General features: G+C 46.4%; 1 protein-coding gene across 2 annotated transcripts in view; it reads left to right on the forward strand.

The window, feature by feature from the left end:
- zfyve27 (zinc finger, FYVE domain containing 27) overlaps positions 1 to 22,645 on the forward strand; it is a 202,218-nt gene that overhangs the window by 64,369 nt on the left and 115,204 nt on the right. For both annotated transcript variants that reach the window (XM_078223097.1, XM_078223098.1), the window contains exons 6-7: positions 13,097 to 13,230; positions 18,356 to 18,427. In XM_078223097.1, coding sequence (XP_078079223.1) covers positions 13,097 to 13,230; positions 18,356 to 18,427 — 206 coding nt within the window. The remainder of the gene's footprint in view (positions 1 to 13,096; positions 13,231 to 18,355; positions 18,428 to 22,645) is intronic.

Raw genomic sequence — 22,645 nt, forward strand, 5'->3', positions numbered from 1 at the left:
CATTGGGTATGCTTTTTTTTTTAAAGTGAATTTATTTGTCCCAAGTAAGGCTTACATTAACACTGCAATGAAGTTACTGTGGAATTCCCCTATTTGCCACACACTGGCGCCTGTTCGGGTGCCAGTGTTTGGATTATTAAATTGATGGACAAGATAATCACTGGAATTCTACTGTCTAGCCTGCCTCGGGAATTGGAGCGGGCGAGGGGTGGACAATGTAAAGTAAAGTTTATTTATTAGTCACAAGTAAGGCTTACATTTGCACTGCAATGAAGTTACTGTGAAAATCCCCTAGTTGCCACACTCCAGGGCCTGTTCGGGTGCACTGAGAATTTAGCATGGCCAATGCACTTAATCAGCATGTCTTTTGGACTGTGGGAGGAAACCGGAGCACCCGGAGGAAACCCACGCAGACACGGGGAGAACGTGCAGACTCCGTACAGACAGTGACCCAAGCCGGAAATCGAACCTGGGTCCCTGGTGCTGTGAGGCAGCAGTGCTAACTACTGTGCCACCCCAACTTTAAGGTTGGGAATAACAGATACTAAAGGACAGAGGGACAGTGCAGAAAAGCGAAGTTGCTTGAGAAGATCAGCCTTAATCTTTGAAAATGAAATGAAAAGCTGCCACAGACCCAGAGGACCATACTGGTCCATACCGCCTTGACAGAGGGTCATCTGGGCTCGAAATGTCAGCTCTTTTCTCTCCTTACAGATGCTGCCAGACTGGCTGAGATTTTCCAGCATTTTCTCTTTTGCTCGCAGAGGACCCTAGGGTGCTCTTCCCTTTGAGAGAAAACTGCCTGGTGGCAGCTTCACCTGAGGGTCACCACACCTCGGGTGAGGGGAAAGATTGAGAAGGCAAGAGCCTTCATGAATAGCTAGCACAGAACGCTTGCATCTGTTGTGTGGCCTACTCCTGCCCCTGTTACTCATGTTCCTAACTTCAGATACTTTACAGCATAATGAATATTTGAAAATGTTCGCAAGACTGATCAAATTGAGAGGTTTGCTGGCTTATAATGGATATATACACAAATGATTACATGGCATAATCTAATCAAGAGTTTCAGATGTTGTAAACCACTTGAATGAATTCAACTATTTATAACCCTCGTATCTGAATCCCTGCATTAGATTGCAGCTTTGAAATTGCTTCCAGATACCTTTTGCTGCAGTGAATAATGTTTACTGAGGGCTCAGATAGTAAAGCCGGTGTACAGCTCAGTCATACATGCCAGGAAGTTGACCAACGCACAATGTGACCATTTGGCCAGCTGTGCCATCAATGTACCAGAAGCGAGTTGCTCTGTGTTTCCTTCTCTCTCAATTATTGATCTGTTTTCTAAAAAGGTGCATTTTGTGTTTGCCTCAACCCGCTCCCTGTAATGGTAAACCATTACATGTACTAACAACCCTCGCCATGAGGGGATGGTGGAATAGTGACCCTGTTACTGGACTAATAACCCTGCTCCAGAATCAGGGTTATCAGTCCAGTAACAGGATCACTATTCGTTCAAATTCTTCAATGGCAGCTGGGAGAGTTAAAAATAAATTAGTCAATAAATCTGGAATAAAATGCTTGCCATATTAAAAATGATCATGAGACTATAGGATTGTTGTCAAACCCCTTAAAGTTTGAAGGTTTTTAAAAAAGTTTATTTATTAGCGTAACAAGTAGGCTTATATTAACACTGCAATGAAGTTACTGTGAAAATCCCCTAGTCCCCACATTCCGGCGCCTGTTCGGGTACACTGAGGGAGAATTTAGCATGGCCAATGCACCTAACCAGCATGTCTTTCAGACTGTGGGAGGAAACTGGAGTACCCGGTCTTTTAAAAAGCATTTAGACAGCTACATGGGTAAGATGGGTATAGAGGGATATGGGCCAAATGCGGGCAATTGGGATTAGTTTAGGGGTTTTAAAAAAGAAAAGGGGGCGGCGTGGACGAGTTGGGCCGAAGGGCCTGTTTCCATGCTATAAACCTCTGTGACTCTATGACCCACCCAGAGGAAACCCACGCAGATTGGAAGGGAATGTTCAAACTCCACACAGACAGTGACCCAAGCCGGGAATCAAACCCAGGTCCCTGGCACTGTGAGCCAGCAGTGCTAACCCACTGTGCCACCATGAACCCTTCTGGTTCACTAATGTTATTTCGGGAAGGAAATTTGCCATCCTTGCCCATTCTGGCCAACATGTGACTCCAGGTCAGCAATGTTGTTGACTCTTAACTAACTGCCCTCTGAAACGGTGTAACAGCCACTTGATTATATCAAACCTTCAGAACACACTGTGGGTGTATCTACACCACATGCACTGCAGCTGTTGCAGAAGATGGCTCACCACCACCGTCTCCAGGACAATTGGGGGTGGACAATAAATGTTGGCCTTGCTTGTGGTGCACACATCCCAAGAACAAGTTTTTAAAAATGAACACAAAATGCTTTCTGTTCTCACTCTGTAGCCATGTTATTACGACCACTGGCTGCCACAGCCAGAGGAAATGGGTTCTCACTGTCAAAGTGCTGCATAAAAGTGACCTGTAACTCTGCAACAGGTTGTAGTTGTAGAAGAGTGTGCTTAGTTACTCCAGAATGAATCTGGAATACACGAGAATCCTGCAGTGATCACCCTTCTGCTAATCATTCAATCGTAATAATCCATTGGGTTATTTGCAGCACAGTGCAAGATGTTGCCTCACTGCAAAGCCCATCAGATTCCTTATTTGTACTTTATCCTGGTTAACCAGGTTCTCTTACTGCTTGTACACCGCATGACTTCATTCTTTTGCCGAGGTAGTTGCTGCGTGACATGTACAAACCCAAAGTTTGGGGGGGGGGTTTGATTATACACTGATTTCCATTATCCACTTGAGGGTCTCCTCCATAAAGGTGGGCTGGGCCGCTTGCACTGTGTCACTCGGTGGCCCAGGAAAAGCCACTGAAAAGCAGATTGATTCAAGGTAATTGGTAATAGAATCAGAGGCGACATGAGGAAAGCATTTTTTTTAACACGGCGAGTTGTTATAAATCTGGAATGCACAGCCTGAAGGGATTGCGGAAGCAGTTTCTAGCGTAATGTTATAAGGGAACTGAATAAGTAATGGGGGGGGGGGGATGCGCTGGGATCTCAGAGCGATGGGTGTTCAATTCTAGATGGCCAGGTTGGAGCTGGAACCTTACCTTGGCACATTCATCAGCTTTAATTTATAGAGACATATTACAAACCTGCATGTCCAAACCCAAAAACCACCATCAGTCTGCTTCTCAATAGGAGCATAAATGAATTCCCAGTTGATGCCCACTGCTTGAATACAATTGAACACACAATTAATAAAAGGGAAGGGTAAAAGAGTAGGTTCATTCAATTATAGAATCCCTACAGTACAGAAGGAGGCCATTCGGCCCATCAAGTCTGTACCGACCACAATCCCACCCAGGCCCTATTCCCGTAACCATGCACATTTACCTTGCTAATCCCGTTGACACTGGGGGCAATTTAGCACGGCCAATCAACCTAACCCGCACATCTTTGGACTGTGGGAGGAAACCGGAGCACCCGGAGGAAACCTACGCAGACACAGAAAGAATGTGCAAACTCCACACAGACAGTGACCCGAGGCCGGAATCGAACCCGGGTCCCTGGTGCTGTGAGGCAGCAGTGCTAACCACTGTGCCTCCGTGCCGCCCTAGCTCTTTCACGCAGCTAGCACAGACGTGATGAGTCAAATGGTCTTCTGTCTTGCATCGTCCTATTAGGATACCCTAAAACATCAATTTTTTAAAAAAACCTGGAATGGCTGTGCAGTGAATATTCCATCCTCCATGACCTTGGTTATAGAACCCTCTGTGGAAATTATGTGAACATTTGGTTATTGGTGCGTCTTTAGAGACGATTTTGTGAGTGTAATCGTGTGAACGTGACTGACTGAGGATCTGCAATTGTTAATGCTCCTTATTACTGTACTTTCCAGATTATATATTCCGATTGTGTTTTTTTTTTTAAACGTGCTTTGGGTGCAGGCTGCGATCTCCTTCCTCTCTCCACATAAATGTTTCCATCTGAATGGAAAAATTATATTTGTACTTTTGCATCTGCCTGTGCGCTCTATTCCAAAAGGAATTGTGTGTGCCAACAGCATCACTTGGCAAATGCAAACACCGCATTTTTCCATTCCTCGCGTGGCTTTCTGCCGGGCCGCACTTTTCCATTCTCTCTCTACTTGCAGGTAAAGGAAGTGTTGGAGAGTCAGTCGGCTTTTTATTATTTTTGCTGGGTAGGATGGGACATGACCATCTGAATATTTTTTATTCTCATCCGCGCGCTTGTCTTAGAATTGGATCAATGTTAGAATCATAGAATCCCGACAGTGCAGAAGGAGGCCATTCGGCCCATTGAGATTGTCCGACAACAATCCCACCCTATCACTATCCCCGTATCCCATGTGTTTACTCTGCTAATCCCCCTGACAAAAGGGTTAATTTAGCATGGCTGATCAACCCAAGTGTGGGAGGAAACCAGAGCACCCGGAGGAAGCCTACGCAGACATGGTGAGAACAAAGAACAGTACAGTACAGGAACAGGCCCTTCAGCCCACCAAGTCTGTGCTGACACAGATGCCTCTCTAATCTAATATTTTCTTGCCTCTACATGGTCCATAATCCCTCTATTCCCTGTCTACTCATCTATCTATCCAGATGTCTCTGGGACTTTATTATAGAATCTGCTTCTACCACCTCCTCCAGCAGTACATTCCAGGCATTCACCACCCTCTATGTGAAAAACGGGTCCCCTTACATCTCTTAAACTTTCCCCCTCTCACTCTCAACCTATGCCCCCGAGGAATTGACCCTTCGACCCTGGGAAAAAGACTCTTGACTAACCACTCTACCCAAGCCTGTCATAATCTTGTAAACCTCTATTATGCCCCTCCCTCATACTCCGACGTTCCAAAGAAAACAATCCAAGTTTGTTCAACCTTTCTTCGTAGTCCATATCCTCCACACTAGGCAACATTCTGGTAAATGTCTTCACCTTTTCCAATGCATCAGCATCCTTCCGGTCGTGTGGCGACAGACTGTGTGCAAACTCCACACAGTAACCCGAGGCCGGAATTGAACCCAGGTCCCTGGCCCTGTGAGGTAGTAGTGCTGGCCACTGTGCCACCGTGCCGCCCTTAATTTTGTTAATACTTAGTTCCCTGAAAAGCCTCTTCTGGAGAATGATACCCACCCTGGGGGACTGGCTATAGCACTAGATATGACCACATCCCCTCAGCAGTATTCATCATCACTTAGATACGAATGGCATCAATGTTAGGGATCTGAAATTAGAACAGAAAATGCTGGGACACTCAGCAGGTCAGGCAGCACGTTTCTCTTCCTCCACAGATGCTGCTTAATCTGCTGTGTGTCTCCAACATTTTTTGTTTTTATTGTAACAATACAAGTCACTTCCGACCACGAGTGACCTGTGATGCAGGCACCAAAAGGGATCTTAAGCGATCAGCTGGGGTGTCTCCGTTCGCTTGATGCGAGGATAATATTGACAGCTCCTTCCAGTCTTTTCACATGCTTGGTTCCCAGGATGGGACTTTCAACGTCAAATCCTGCTCCCTGCAGTGTCCGCGTGCTGTGCCAGATTGACGAATGTTTTGGTCATTCTTGACTAGTTAGTTGAGTGCTTTCCATTGAGTCAGTGGTGTGGGCTCCCACTGAGCCAGGATCCATAGACATCAGCCAAACCCCAACGTGGGTTTGTGTCAGAACTGATAGGAGACAGTAGGAGATTTTTTTTTCTTTGGAGCATGGGAGACTGAGGGGTGATCTTATAAAGGTGTATAAGATCATGAGAGGCATGGTTAGGGTAAATGCACTCCGTCTTCTTCCCAGGGTTGGGGAATTGAGAACTAGAGGGCATAGGTTTAAGTTAAGAGGGGAAAGAGTTAATGGGAGCAACTTTTTTTACACAGAGGGTGGTACGTGTGTGGAATGATTTTGATTTGATTTATTATTGTCACGTTTATTAACATAGTGAAAAGTATTGTTTCTTGCGTGCTATACAGACAGCATACCGTTTATAGAGAAGGAAAGCAGAGAGTGCAGAATGTAGTGTTACAGTCATAGCTTGGGTGTAGAGAAAGATCAAAATGCGAGGTAGGTCCATTCAAAAGTCTGACAGCAGCAGGGAAGAAGCTGTTCTTGAGTCGGTTGGTACGTGACCTCAGACTTTTGTATCTTTTTCCCCACGGAAGAAGGTGGAAGAGAGAATGTCCGGGGTACGTGGGGTCCTTAATTATGCTGGCTGCTTTGCTGAGACAGCGGGAAGTGTAGACAGAGTCAATGGAGGCTGGTTTGCGTGATGGATTGGGCTACATCCACGACCTTTTGTAGTTCCTTGCGGTCTTTGGCAGAACAGGAGCCACATACCAAGCTGTGATACAACCAGAAAGAATGCTTCCTATGGTGCATCTGTAAAAGTTGGTGAGAGGCGTAGCAGACTCTACCAAAGTGCTGCCAAATTTCCTGAGCTGCAGGAGGAAGTGGTTGAGGCAGGGACATTGACAATATTTAAAAGGCATTTGGACAGATACACAATAGGAAAGGTTTAGAGGGATATGGGCCAAATGCAGGCAAATGGGGTTAGCTTAGATGGGCATTTTGGTCACCATGGACCAGTTTGGGCCAAAGGGCCTATCTCCATGCCGTAGATTCTATGATTAAAACAACTGGGTTGACAATTCATTCCAAATCTTTAATGAAAGAACTGTATATCATGCTGAACAGTGTCAAGGATTTACCTTCCAAAAGTCCTGTGTCCCATGGAAGGAAGGTGAGTGTTACCTGCTGCTTTGTTTGCTTATTCCACCACCCCATCTCTCTCCTGCTCTAGATAAATTCCTGATTGGATTCCTGTGGAGTACCTTGGGATGTTTTACTATGCTCGCCTCACTAGTGGGGAAACTTCTAGAAACGATAACTTTGTCCCAAATTAATAGTTACTTGGGCAATTGCGGTTTAATTAAGGAAAACCAGCAGGGATTTGTTGAGGGCAAATTGTGATTAACTAACTTGCTGGAGTTTTGTTTTGATGAAGTTAGAGAGGGTTGATGAGGGTAATGCTGTAGATGTGCTGTGTGTGGTTTTCCGAAAGGTGTTTATGTGCAAAGTTACAGCTCCTGGAGTAAAAGGGTCACTGGCGACATGGATACAAAACTGGCAGAGTGATGGGAAACCAGAGTGTTGGTGCATTCTTTCTGGTTGTATCACAGCTTGGTGTGGCTCCTGTTCTGCCAAAGACCGCAAGGAACTACAAAAGGTGAATGTAGCCCAGTCCATCACGCAAACCAGCCTCCATTGACTCTGTCGACACTTCTCGCTGCCGCGGCAAAGCAGCCAGCATAATTAAGGACCCCACACCTCCCTGGACATTCTCTGTTCCACCTTATGTTGGGAAAAAGATACAAATGTCTGAGGTCACGTGCCAACTGACTCAAGAACAGCTTTTTCCCTTTGTGTGTGGGAAGTTCCCCAGGGATCACTGCTTGTCCTGATGTACTTTAATGACCCAACCTTGGTGTGCAGGGCACAATTTCAAAAATTTGCAGATAATTCAATGGAGCAGCACCGGTGCCTCACTGCGCCAGGGACCCGGGTTCAATTCCCGACTTGGATCACTGTCTGTCATTGGAGTTTGCACATTCTCCCCGTGTCTACATGGGTTCCCTCTGGGTGCTCCAGTTTCTTCCTGCAGTGCAAAGATGTGCGGGTTAGGTTGAATGGCCGTGCTAAATTGACCCTAGTTTCAGGGGGATTAGCAGGGCAAATAAGTGGGGTTGCGAGAATAGGATGGGATTGTTGTCGGTGCAGACTCGATGGGCTGAATGGCCTCTTTCTGTACTGTAGGATTCTATGACTCTATTCTGTGATGATGAGGATAGTTTAAAAATTCAAAAGGACATAGACGGGTTGGTGGAATGGGCAGACAGGTGTAGATAAAACTTAATAAGAAGTTTAACAACACCAGGTTAAAGTCCAACAGGTTTATTTGGTAGCAAAAGCCACACAAGCTTTCGGAGCTGCAAGCCCCTTCTTCAGGTGAGTGGGAATTCTGTTCACAAACAGAGCATATAAAGACACAGACTCAATTTACATGAATAATGGTTGGAATGCGAATACTTACAACTAATCAAGTCTTTAAGAAACAAAACAATGTGAGTGGAGAGAGCATCAAGACAGGCTAAAAAGATGTGTATTGTGTATTGTAAGTATTCGCATTCCAACCATTATTCATGTAAATTGAGTTTGTGTCTTTATATGCTCTGTTTGTGAACAGAATTCCCACTCACCTGAAGAAGGGGCTTGCAGCTCCGAAAGCTTGTGTGGCTTTTGCTACCAAATAAACCTGTTGGACTTTAACCTGGTGTTGTTAAACTTCTTACTGTGTTTACCCCAGTCCAACGCCGGCATCTCCACACGATAAAACTTAATGCAGAGAAGTGTGAAGTGATTCATTTTGGTGGGAAGAACACGGAGAGACGATATAAAATAAAGGGTTCAATTCAAAAGTTGGTGTAGGAGCTGAGGGACCTGGGTGTACCCGTGCATCGATCATTGAAGGCGGTGGGAAGGGTTGAGCGTGTGCTTTATAAAACATTCAGCATTCTGGGCTTTATTAATAGAGACATCGAGTACAAAAGCAGGGAAGGTATGTTAAACATGGGATTGGCCTCAAATGGAGTATTGCATCCACTTCTGGACGCCACACTTTAAGAATGACGTGAAGGCATTTGAGAGGGTGCATAAAAAAGAAAGAATTCATGAGAATATTTCCAAGAATGAGGAATTTCAGTTAAGTAGAGACAAGAGAACAGTTGAGACAGCATTTTCTTTGGTGAAGAGAACGTTGACAAAAGATCTGATAAAGGTGTTCAAAATCATGAGGGAAACAGACAGGGTAAACAAGGAGAAACTGTCCCCATTGGTGGAGGGCATTGATTTAAGGTACTTAGCAAAAAAACGAGCAAGACAACATGAAGAAGATCTTTTCAATGTAGCGAGTGACCAGGATCTGGAATGCCCTTGCTGAATGTTATGGAGGTAGGGTGAATTGAGGAACCTTTCCAAGAGAATTGGATCAATACTTGAAAAGGAAAAAATCTGCATGGTTACGCAGAAAAGACAGAGTGTGACGCTAGGTAAATTGCTCCTTCAGAGGGCCGGCACAGCTGCAATGGGCTGAATGTCCTCCTGTGCGATAATGATTCTATGGTAAAGGGACTGTATAGATGCAGGTTGTTGTTACTATGGGCACCCCTGTGTGAATACTTTAAGCAAGGCTGTTAATCAAGCACAGGAACTTGAATTGTCTTTGTCCCCTTCTCTGGCCCAAGGGCATTGAGGCCAAAACCTCCGAGGATTTCATTCCATTCTCCTAACTTCCTCCATCTCTGGTGCATCTGTTTCTGCTGATGCAACCTTCCTCAATTGCCGTCCCCTCACCCTGGTTGACAAAGCCCTCAACCCGTGTCTATCACATTCCCACGCTTCTCTCATCCCCTTCCCCTCCCTCCCAGAACCATGACAGTATAGTATTCCCCTGTCCTCCCCGACCACCCTACCCGCTCCCATACTCAACGGATCATTTTCTGCCACCTCCAATGTAATGCAGTCACCAAACACACCTTCCCCTCCCATCTCCTTTCACCATTCCAAAGAGACCATTCCCCCTGTGATAACGAGTCACCCACAGCATCCTGTGCCCTTCCCATGGCACCTTTCCATGCAAAAGCAGGAGATGTAACACTTTACCTTTTGCCTCCTCTCTTCCTTGCCCTCCAAAGCCCCGAACCCACCATCCAGGTGAAATTATGATTTTCGTGAACTTCTTTCAATCCAGTCTGCTATATTCACTGCTCCCCATGTGATCTCCTTTACACTGCAAGAAGTCTCACAACACCAGGTTCAAGTCCAACAGGTTTATTTGGTAGCAAAAGCCACTAGCTTTCGGAGCGCTGCTCCTTCATCAGGTGAGTGGGAGTTCTGTTCACAAACAGGGCATCTAAAGACACAAACTCAATTTACAAAATAACGTTGGAATGCGAGTCTTTACAGGTAACAAAGTCTTAAAGGTATAGACAATGTGAGTGGAGAGAGGGTTAAGCACAGGTTAAAGAGATGTGTATTGTCTCCAGACAGGACAGTGAGTGAGATTTTGCAAGCCCAGGCAAGTCGTGGGGGTTGCATATAGTGTGTCATGAACCCAAGATCCCGGTTGAGGCCGTCTTCATGTGTGCGGAACTTGGCTAGCAGTCTCTGCTCAGCGACTCTGCATTGTCGTGTGTCGTGAAGGCCGCTTTGGAAAACGCTTACCCAAAGATCAGAGGCCGAATGCTCGTGACCGCTGAAGTGTTCCCCAACAGGAAGAGAACACTCTTGCCTGGTGATTGTTGAGCGGTGTTCATTCATCCGTTGTCGTAGCGTCTGCATGGTCTCCTCAATGTACCATGCCTCGGGACATCCTTTCCTGCAGCGTATCAGGTAGTCAACGTTGGCCGAGTTGCAAGAGTATGTACCGTGTACGTGGTGGATGGTGTTCTCACGTGAGATGATGGCATCCGTGTCGATGATCTGGCACGTCTTGCAGAGGTTGCTGTGGCAGGGTTGTATGGTGTCGTGGTCACTGTTCTCCTGAAGGCTGGGTCGTTTGCTGCGGACAATGGTCTATTTGAGGTTGTGCGGTTGTTTGAAGGCAAGAAGTGGGGGTGTGGGGATGGCCTTGGCGAGATGTTCATCTTCATCAATGACATGTTGAAGGCTCCGGAGAAGATGTCGTAGCTTCTCCGCTCCGGGGAAGTACAGGACGACGAAGGGTACTCTGTCCGCTGTGTCTTGTGTTTGTCTTCTGAGAAGGTCGGTGCGGTTTTTCGCTGTGGCGCGTTGGAACTGTCGATCGATGAGTCGAGCACCATATCCTGTTCTTATGAGGGCATCTTTCAGCGTCTGGAGGTGTCTGTTGTGATCCTCCTCATCTGAGCAGATCCTGTGTATACGGAGGGCTTGTCCGTAGGGGATGGCTTCTTTAACATGTTTAGGGTGGAAGCTGGAGAAGTGGAGCATCGTGAGGTTATCCGTGGGCTTGCGGTACAGTGAAGTGCTGAGGTGACTCTCCTTGATGGAGATGCGTGTGTCCAAGAATGCAACCGATTCCAGAGTCCTTGGTGAGTCTGATGGTGGGATGGGACTTGTTGATGTCATCATATAGTTGTTTCAGTGATTGTTCCCCATTAGTCCAAAGGAAGAAAATGTCATCGATGTATCCAGTGTATAGCATCGGTTGAAGGTCCTGTGCGGTGAAAAGGTCTTGTTCGAACCTGTGCATGAAGATGTTGGCATATTGAGGTGTGAATTTGGTCCCCATGGCTGTTCCGTGTGTCTGGATGAAGAACTGGTTGTTGAAGTTGAACAATGGTCTGTTTGAGGTTGTGTGGTTTTTTAAAGGCAAGATGTGGGGGTGTGGCGATGGCCTTGGCGAGATGTTCGTCTGCTCACCATGTGGTCTCCTTTACAATGTACGAAGTCTCACAACACCAAGTTAAAGTCCAACAGGTTTATTTGGAATCACCAGCTTTCGGAGCGCCGCTCCTTCATCAGGTGAGTCCCCATCCTTTACAATGGGGAGACCAAATGCAGATTAAGTGACCGCTTTGTGGAGCAGCTCCAATTCAGTCTGACCTTCTGGTAGCCGGCCATCTTAATCCTCCACTTTGCTCTTGTGCTCACGTCTCTGTCCTCGACCTTCTCTACTGTTCCATTGAGGCGGAACAGCACCTCATCTTTACACGCTTCTGGTCTCAACAGTGAGTTCCAACAACCTCAGCCCAGGATCTCTGTCCCATTTTCTCTGCATTTTTTGTTTCTTCTCTCATTTTTGCTTGTAGGAAGTAGCACACCTGCTTTGGGCACATCTTTTGCATCTTCCCTTCTCCCATCACCATCCCCACTGCAATGTGCTCTTGTTTCCATTTGGATCCCTGATGTTGGTTATTTTCGCATTTTAAGCTTGAAAAGATCAGAACTCTTTACCTTTAGCTTACCATGCTAACTTGCTTGAAGGGTTAATTTGAACTGGTTCTGTTACACATCATATCAGTCTCTCGTGCAACTGAAATGTGGCTCCTGGGACATTTGCACATAATCGTTAGCTCCTAGCTAATTAGTTCCTAGCTCTTTACAGATGTTTATAGATAATACAACAATGTGTCACACCTGGAAAACCTAACTCTTCTGCCATTCAACTCTCTTGTCTTCCACCCTATCACAGACCTTCCTTTTGGCCTTATTCCTTGTTCAAAACCTATTTCATTCCATTGGGGGAGGCGATGGCCTAGTGATATTACCGCTAGACTGTTAATCCAGAAACTCAGCTAATATTCTTGGGATCTGGGTTGAATCCAAATTCCAGATGGTGGAATTTGAATTCAATAAAAAATATCTGGAATTAAGAATCTACTGATGACCATGAAACCATTGTCGATTGTCGGAAAAACCCGTCTGGTTCATTAACGTCCTTTTAGGGAAGGAAATTTGCCGTCCTCACCCAGTCTGGCCTACATGTAACTCCAGAGCCACAGCAATGTGGTTGACTCTCAACTGCCCTCAAAGGGTAACTAGGGGTGGGCAATAAATGCTGGCCAGCCAGCAACGCCCATGCTCCATGAATGAATAAAAAAAACTCTTCACAGCTCTGATGAAAGATCACAGACTTGAAACATTAATTCTGGGTTTTTTTTCCCCACATGCTGCCTGAACTGCTGAGTGTTTCCAGCATGTTCTGTTTCGATTCCAGAACCCCTGTCATCGCTCTGCCTGGATCTCTTCTCCCTACCTCATATCCCAGTTTAAAACTGTGATTCTGTCCTTGGCCTGTGTGTGACTTGAAACGAGACCAATGCATTTGTTTACCGGGCCATTCGAGCAGCCCCATCTTTCAGCTTAGTGTGTTGGTTTATGCAGCTTTTGGGTGGGGGCAAGAGGTGAAGAAATGCTGTGTTTCCCAATGATGATTTCATTATGTTTTCTCTTGTTTCTGCAGTTATAACCGATTATAAGGGAACTTTACTACAGAACTTTGGATCAAATCCCGAGATTGAAGCAGAGGTGGTTACGGTGCCAGAGTCGGAAGGAGGTTTGAACCAGGACATAACTCCAACTGCAAGCACACCAGAGGTAAAAAAACCTGCTTAGATTTTATATCCTGGCGGATATAAATCCTGCTGGTAGGAAGCAAGCAATGAAAAGCGTGGATATATATATATAATGTCTTTCATAACCCACAAATCAGATTCTGACCAGGTAATCCGTTTTAGCGATATTAATTGAGGGATAAGTATTGGACCCCAAGACATTGGAGAAAATTTCCCTGCTCTTCCTCAAATAGCGGCTATGAGATCTTTTATGGCCACCAGAAAGGACACTTGCGGCCTTGATTTGATCTGTTGTCCAAGAGACAGCATCATGGGTGATGTAGCACTCCCTCAGTACTGGAGTGTCAACGTAGATGATAAAAGGTGACTCTGGAGTGGGATTTGAACCCATAACTTCCTAACTCGGAGATTTTGTGAGGGGCTTTCTTCTGAGCCAGGATTGATGCTACTGCTTTCATATTCCGGGGTACATCTTCCTATTGTGTGCATGTGAGTGCTTGAAGCATATGTCCACATCTTTACTCTTTTGATCTTAATTAATTCAGTTTTTTTTTGTCTCTGGTGCACCAAATAGTCAGTGTAGACCGACATTAGGCACCTATTGTCTTAATTGTTTTTGTTCATTCATGGGCCATGGATGTCACTGGCTGGCCAGCATTTATTGCCCATCCCTAGTTGCCCTTGTTCAGAGGGCAGTTGAGAGTCAACCACATTGCTGTGGCTCTGGAGTCACATGGAGGCCAGACCAGGTAAGGACAGCAGATTTCCTTCCCTCAAGGACATTAATGAATATTTTGAGCAGAAAATAGTACCAGTGAAATGAGTAATGTAAACAAGGCTAAATAAAATAGAATCTGAACTTCACGGTAGGTTTTTGGAGATTCATCTAGTAGCCCACTCTCGTGGTTTGAATTTCTTTGGAGCTGGATTCCAATGTGTAAGATCCTCATGGGTATTAATATTTCGATATATAAACTATCTGAGCCCTTCAGTTAGATTCCAGTTTGAAAAATCTTCCTCAGTATTTTTTTCTTCATTTTCTTTTCTCTCCTTCACTCGCTTTTTCCCAGTTGAAACACTGCCATGTATTCAGTCTTCGAAAGAATAGCTTTGAAATACATTCTTTGGGAGTAGAGGAAAGAATGAGGTGAAACTAATGTTTGTTAACTTGAATATTGCTGAAAAGGGAGACATGCTGTCGAAGTTTTTCACATTGCACTCATCAGGACAAGAATGCCAAATTTTAAACAAGTTCAGAATTGATGTAAGCATTTGAAGTTTGGTATTCTTGAGTTTGTCCTGATAAGTGCGAGGCGAAAAGCTTGGGCAAAAAGCCTCTTTTCAGCAACATTGAAGTTCTATATTGGTAAGTGACCGTTAACTTGAGAAATTCCAGGAAATTAGGCACAGTCCCTGTGAGGATTCAGGGTTGAGGCATTTGGGTATCGTGTCAAACTCAAATATCTTTGACATAATTTTGAAATTAAAAATGAAATTTTTTATTGAGGTTTTCGTTTTATTTATTTTACCTTTGATTTGATTTATTATTGTTACATGCATTGGTATACAGTGAAAAGTATTGTTTCTTGCGCGCTATACAGACAAAGCATACCCGTTTCAGAAGGAAAGAATGAAGAATTTAGTGTTACTTTCACTGCTAGGGTGTAGAGAAAGAGCAACTTAGTGTGAGGTAGGTCCATTGAAAAGTCTGATGGCAGCAGGGAAGAAACTGTTCTTGAGTCGGTTGGTACGTTTCCTCAGATCTTTGTATCTTTTTCCCGATGGAAGAAGGTGGAAGAGAGAATGTCCGGGGTGCATGAGGTCTTTAATTGTGCTGGCTGCTTTTACGAGGCAGGGGGAAGTGTAGACAGTGTCAATAGGTAGGAGGCTGGTTTGCGTGATGGTCTGGGCTTCGCTCACGACCCTTTGTAGTTTCTTGCGGTCTTGGGCAGAGCAGGAGCCATACCAAGCTGTGATACAACCAGAAATAATACTTTCTATGGTGCATCTGTAAAAGTTGGTGAGAGTTGTAGCTGACATGCCCAATTTCCTTAGTCTTCTGATAAAGTTGAGGCGTTGGTGGGCTTTCTTAACTATCGTGTCAGCACGGGGGGACCAGGACAGGTTGTTGGTGATTTGGACATCTAAATACTTGAAACCTTTGGCCATTTCTACTTTATCTGTCCCTTTCCTATCATATTTTGAATTTAGCCCAGACTGACCAGCATATGACATATTAAAGCAAGCCGTAGGCAACAGGTTGAGTTGGACAAAGTGGAAGAAGTGCAGGAGACTTCTCCCCGAGTCTTGGCCTTTCAGTTGCCTTTCACCAATAGCGCCTTGAGAGATGAACTGATTGTTATGACGTAGTTGTTTACCAGACTTTGCTGTTTATGATTGGTCAACGTATCTGCACAACAACTGGCCGCACATCAAAGCATTATTTATTTGTGTTGTGAAGCACTTTGAGATATCTGAAAAGCCAATTGGCACTGCATTAATCCAAGTCTAACTCATGGCATTGTGTGTTAAATAAAGATCCAACGTGTGGCCTATTTTCTATGAAATGAGTGTATGTGCCATGGCACATTGTGTACCACAATGCGGTACGCAGTATGTTGCATGTTAAATGAGGGTTAGAAGTCTGGGCATGTGGCGTATTACTTGAGGATATAGATCTTGGCAATTGTACATTAAATAAGGATATAGGTCTTGGCATGCTGTGTGTTAGAAACAGCTGGAGTCCCAATGTAAGAGGTGCAAAACCGCAAATAGGTGCCAGACCTCCACAAGCTCGTTCTGAATAGAGGAAAATCATAAACTGAGGATTTACAGCTTAAAATTCAGAGCTAATGTGCGCTCTCTTTTTCACACACTCATACTCATGATATTTCTCCCTCTCTTTCTCCCATTCAGTTGTTCTCTCTCCTGGTCTCTCTCACTTCACCCTTCCCTGCTTGCACCTGCTCACTCTCATTCCTTCCATCGAGCTCCCCTCTCTCCCCACCCTCCCTCCCCTCCCTCCCACCCTCCCTCGTGCTCCACTACCCCCACCCTCCCTCGTGCTCCCCTTCCCCCCCCCCCACCCTCCCTCGTGCTCCCTTCCCCCCCCACCCTCCCTCGTGCTCCCTTCCCCCCCCGACCCTCCCTCGTGCTCCCTTCCCCCCCCCACCCTCCTTCGTGCTCCCTTCCCCCCCCACCCTCCCTCGTGCTCCCTTCACCCCCCCCACCCTCCCTCGTGCTCCACTACCCCCACCCTCCCTCGTGCTCCCCTTCCCCCCCCACCCTCCCTCGTGCTCCCTTTCCCCCCCCACCCTCCCTCGTGCTCCCTTCCCCCCCCACCCTCCCTCGTGCTCCCTTCCCCCCCGCACCCTCCCTCATGCTCCCTTCCCCCCCCACCCTCCCTCGTGCTCCCTTCCCCCCCCCCACCCTCCCTCGTGCTCCCTTCCCCCCCCCACCCTCCCTCGTGCTCCCTTCCCTTCCCCCCACCCTCCCTCGTGCTCCCTTTCCCCCCCACCCTCCCTCGTGCTCCCTTTCCCCCCCCACCCTCCCTCGTGCTCCCTTTCCCCCCCACCCTCCCTCGTGCTCCCTTCCCCCCCCCACCCTCCCTCGTGCTCCCTTTCCCCCCCCCCACCCTCCCTCGTGCTCCCTTTCCCCCCCCACCCTCCCTCGTGCTCCCTTCCCCCCCCCCCCCACCCTCCCTCCCTCGTGCTCCCTTCCCCCACCACTCTCCCTCCCTCATGCTCCCTTGGTTCTCCTCTCCCCCCCCCCCCCCCCCCCATGCTTCCTTCTCCCCCACCTCCTGCTCTCTTCCTATGCCTTCTCCCTGTGCGCCCCCCCCCACCCCCATCCACTTGTCCCCCCCTCCAGCCTGTCACCTGTCCCCCTTCCCAGACCTATTATCCCACCTACCCCCCTCACTCCCATGTGGATGCACGTGTGTGCGCGCCTGGTCAAAGCCAAGTCTTTGAGTAAGGCAAACATGTTTTTGAATAAGGTGGAGTGGTCAGAGAATGGGAGTGGTGGTGATTTTGGGGGAGAATGGAGCCTTGACTTAAAATTGCGTTTGGCAATGTACCACTGCCCCAAAATTCAAGTTTCAGAGTTGCCTTCTCTATGTTTGAACAAACTGTTGACTCAGATGCTGCTAGTAAAATGTTGGTTGCAACCAAAGACTGAAAACAGTGTGTACAATAATGATGTTGAAGCCATTGAAAGGGTGCAGAGGAGATTTACAAGGATATTGCCTGGATTGGGGGGCATGCCTTATGCGGATAGGTTGAGGGAGCTTGGTCTCTTCTCCCTGGAGAGACGAAGGATGAGAGGTGACCTGATAGAGGTTTACAAGATGTTGAGAGGTCTGGATAGGGTAGACTCTCAGAGGCTATTTCCAAGGGCTGAAATGGTTGCTACGAGAGGACACAGGTTTAAGGTGCTGGGGGGTAGGTACAGAGGAGATGTCAGGGGTAAGTTTTTCACTCAGAGGGTGGTGGGTGAGTGGAATCGGCTGACGTCAGTGGTGGTGGAGGCAAACTCGTTGGGGTCTTTTAAGAGACTTCTGGATGAGTACATGGGATTTAATGGGATTGAGGGCTATAGATAGGCCTAGAGGTAGGGATATGATCAGCGCAACTTGTGGGCCGAAGGGCCTGTTTGTGCTGTGGCTTTCTATGTTCTATGTTACCCAGCATTTTGAAAGACTTCCCCTCGAAGTCACTCACCACCCTGACTTAGCAATGTATCCCCGTTCAAAGTCACTGAGTCAACATCCTGGAACTCCCTCCCTAACAGCACTGAGGGTGTACCTACACCACATGGACTGCAGTGGCTCAAGGTGCTGGCTCAACACCACCTATGCAAGGGCAATTAGGGATGGACAATAAGTGTTGGTTTTGACAGTGATCCCCACAATCCATGAATGAACATGGAAAAAACTTGCCTGCTTGAAAACAACAGAATGAGGGATTTGAGATTTGTCTGAGAATATCACACCATGTGATCTCCAGCTTGGATTACACCACTTCCTTTGTCCCACTAAATTAGGCAATTGCACCTTGCTTTCCATCTGTTATGAGGACCGAATTTTCCCTAATTTCTTTCTTCAGTGATTCATTTAAAGTAAAATTGTTTTTGATCTTTCTCTGCAGGAAGTAACGCCAGGAAACCTCGAGGAGCCTGAGGAACAAGAGGCAGAAGATGAATTCAAAGATGCAATAGAGGTGAGCGGAACATCACTGGCAGAGAGTTTGTCTGCTGTCATTTACAGTTGCAAGCTTCTGGCTTGAATTTTGATGCCACCATCTTGAGAGACTTCTTTGTTTAATAGATCAGATAAGTAAATCGGGGGGATGGGATGCTGGTGAAGGTCAAAGTCAGGAAAAACAATCCCCCCCCCCAAGACACGAGTTTAAAAAAAAATTCCCACAATCATGCAGCTTTTCATAGCTTATTGATGAGGTGGCATGGTGACACAGTGGTTTGCTCTGCTGCCTCTCAGCGCCAATGACCCACTTTCGATTCCCAGCTTGGGTCACTGTCTGTGTGGAGTCGGCACATTCTCCCCATGTCTGTGTGGGTTTGCTCCGGGTGCTCCGGTTTCCTCCCACAGTCTGAAAGACATGTTGGTTAGGTGCATAGCCGTGCTAAATTCTCCCTCAGTGTACCCGAACAGGCGCCGAAGTTTGATGACTAGGAGATTTTCACAGTAACTTCATTGCAGTGTTAATGTAAGCCTACTTAGGAACATAGAAGATAGGAGCAGGAGGAGGCCGTTTGGCCCTTCGAGCCTGCTCCGCCATTCATTACAATCATGGCTGTTCGTCCAACTCAATAGCCTATTCCTGCTTTTTCCCCATAACCTTTGATCCCATTCACCCCAAATGCTATATCCAGTCGCCTCTTGAATACATTCAATGTTTTGGCATCAACTACTTCCTGTGGTAATGAATTCCACAGGCTCACCACTCTTTGGGTGAAGAAATGTCTCCTCACCTCCGTCCTGAATGGTCTACCCTGAATCCTCAGACTGTGACCCCTGGTTCTGGACTTGTGACACTGATAAATAACTAAACTTTAAACAGATGCATTGCAATAAGGATTCGATCTTGCTGGGATGGCTAATCACTAAAATCAGAATTAGATGAAATGCACAGGCCATTCACCCAACTGGTCTTCGCTGCTTTGTTTATGCTCCACTGGAGTCCCCTGCCCTGCTTCATCTCACCCCGTCAGCATATTCTTCTATTTCTTTCTGCTTCATGTATCTATCTAACTTCCCTTTAAATGCATCCACGCGATTCACCTGACTCCCCGTTGGTAGAGAGTTCCAAACTCCCACCACTGCTTGGGTAATGAAAATTCACCTGAGTTCCCAATTGCATTTATTAGGAACTGTCTTCATGTTTTGTCAGCCGGGACAGTCTATTACTTCTGCCTCTTGAAGTCAGAAGGTTACGAGTTCAACCCTCACTTCAGTTCTAATCACATGAGGGATGAATTTCTGTTGGGGCTCTGACTATCATTCTCTGCAACCAAAAGAGAAAATGCTGGAAAATCTCAGCAGGCCTGGCAGCATCTGTAAGGAGAGAAAGGAGCTGACGTTTCGAGTCCAGATGACCCTTTGTCAAAGCTAAAAGGCAGAGAAAGTGAGAGATATTTATACTGCAGGCTGAGGGAATGATAAATAGTATAAATATCCCTCACCCTGCAGTCTAAATATCTCCCACTTTCTATGCCTTTTAGCTTTGACAAAGGGTCATCTAGACTCGAAACGTCAGCTCCTTTCTCTCCTTACAGATGCTGCCAGACCTGCTGAGCTTTTCCAGCATTTTTTCTTTTGGTTCCAGATTCCGGCATCCGCAGTAATTTGCTTTTATCATTCTCTGCAAGATTAGTACAAGGTCATCAGAAAACCAGGGAAAATATTGCAAATGGTTTGTATACCTTGTTTTCTGGGTTTTCTGCAACTATTCCGCCAAGACTGTGGCAAATGATCTTTAAAACATGAACGTTCAACCTTGGGTGTACGCTGACGCAGTGCAGTACTGAGGAAGGGTCACACTTTGATTTGATTTATTATTGTCACTTGTATTAGTATACAGTGAAAAGTATTGTTTTTTTTATTGTGCGCTTTACAGACAAAGCATACCGTTTCATAGAGAAGGAAAGGAGAGAGTGCAGAATGTAGTGTTACAGTCATAGCTAGGGTGTAGAGAAAGATCAGCTTAATGCGAGGTAGGTCCATTCAAAAGTCTGACAGCAGCAGGGAAGAAGTTGTTCTTGAATCGGTTGGTACGTGACCTCAGACTTTTGTATCTTTTTCCCGAAGGAAGAAGGTGGAAGAGAGAATGTCCAGGGTTCGTGAGGGTCCTTAGTTATGCTAGCTGCTTTGCCGAGGCAGCGGGAAGTGTAGACAGAGTCAATGGATGGAAGGCTGGTTTGCGTGATGGATTGGGCTACATTCATGACCTTTTGTAGTTCCTTGCAATCTTGGGCAGAGCAGGAGTCAAACCAAGCTGTGATACAACCAGAAAGAACCTAAAAGAGAAAATGCTGGAAAATCTCAGCAGGTTTGGCAGCATGTATAAGGAGAGAAAAGTGCTGACGTTTCGAGTCCAGATGACCCTTTGTCAAAGCCTTTCAACCAGAAAGAATGCTTTCTATGGTGCACCTGTAGAAGTTGGTGAGAGTCGTAGCTGACATGCCAAATTTCCTTAGTCTTCTGAGATTAACTATAGTGTCGACAAATGGGGGGGGGGGGGGTCACCTGGCCACTATTTTCAGAGCAGTGAATACTGTATCAAGGTGCTGGCTAAAGTGCTATCTCAGCCTGGCAGAGGTGTTAAACTGCGACCCCGTCTGCCTGTTCAGATAGAATCATAGAAACCTACAGTGCAGAAGAAGGCCATTTGGCCCATCGAATCTGCACTGATGACAATCCCACCCAGGCCCTACCCCCATAACCCCATGCATTTACCATAGCTAATCTCCCTGACACTCGGGGGCAATTTAGAATGGCCAATCCACCTAACCCGCACATCTTCGGACTGTGGGAGGAAACCGGAGCACCCGGAGGAAACCCACGCAGACACTGGGAAAACGTGCAAACTCCACACAGACAGTGACTCGAGCTGAGAATTGAACCCGGGTCCCTGGCGCTCTGTGGCAGCAGTGCTAACCCACTATGCTACCCACGGCAGATGGATGTAGCAAAAACAAAATCTCACGACACCACATTAAAAAGAGCAAGGAATTGCCCTGGCCCAACATTCTTCCTTCAACCAGCATCACCTTAAAAGAAAAGTAAGACAAACAGTCCCATTCTTGTGTTTAAGGGACATTGCTGAATGCAGATTGGCTGCTGCTTTGACACTGCTAACAACCTGTGCACTTCAGGGTGACTCTCTGTACGTGAGAATTTCTGAGAGCTGTAATGAGTCCGACACAAATACAATCCTCTGTCTTTCATTTCCACATTGTGCCTGCTGTTAAGAGTCGATTTTAATTTGTTGTGTGGTCCAATGCTTCACGAAAGAGCAGCTTATCTGAATACTTTGTTAATTTTTAAATGGATCGCACTGCCAACTCGCAGCAAATGCTCGTTTCCTCCTCCCCCCCCTTTTAACTGTGCACAGTGCTTTCCCTTGGGGGTTTCTTTTATATTCCTCCATCATGCACTATGGGGAATTCAGGTGCAACAATGTGAAAAGTGCTGTGGAAATGCATCTTTCATTAGGTGTTTAATGCCTCTTTTAAAGCTGCTTCTCGTGTTGGATCCGTATAGTGCACTAGTTTCGGCCTGCTCCTTTAGCAGCCAACATCACCATCCCCCCTCCCCACAAGAGTAAAACTGCGGGGATTCGCTAAATCCAGTGGTCAAGCCCATTGTAATTAAATAGCAGAAACCTGTTCCTCCCAGTGGCACTGCCACCTCAGGAACCTGATATAAAAGCAGCTTTTCTAATTGCAGTGCTGCATCTGCCTGCGGTGTGGTCGGGCTGCTGAATAAATTTGCCTGTCTGCGTTGTGAATGGAGTTATCCTGCTCTCATCTTTTGTTTTTGCATGGCGGTTTTTAAAAAAAGGACGCATTCTGGAAGACAATGAACGCATGCACACACGCAGCATAGTTTTCCACACGCGCGCGCGCACACAGACAGATACAGATACACACAGACGGATATACACACACAGACAGATACACACAGACGGATATACACACACAGACAGATACACACAGACGGATATACACACACAGACAGATACACACACAGACAGATACACACAGACGGATATACACACACAGACAGATACACACACACCATAGTTTTCCTCACACACACACACACACACACACACACAATAAACTGGCCATAGCATAGTTTTCCTTGTTAGCTCAATGAGCTGCCTCTTAGCAGAATTGGGTCATGCCAAGCAGGA

This window comes from Mustelus asterias, chromosome 11 (genome assembly GCF_964213995.1).
Source record: "Mustelus asterias chromosome 11, sMusAst1.hap1.1, whole genome shotgun sequence".
Lineage (NCBI taxonomy): Eukaryota > Metazoa > Chordata > Chondrichthyes > Carcharhiniformes > Triakidae > Mustelus > Mustelus asterias.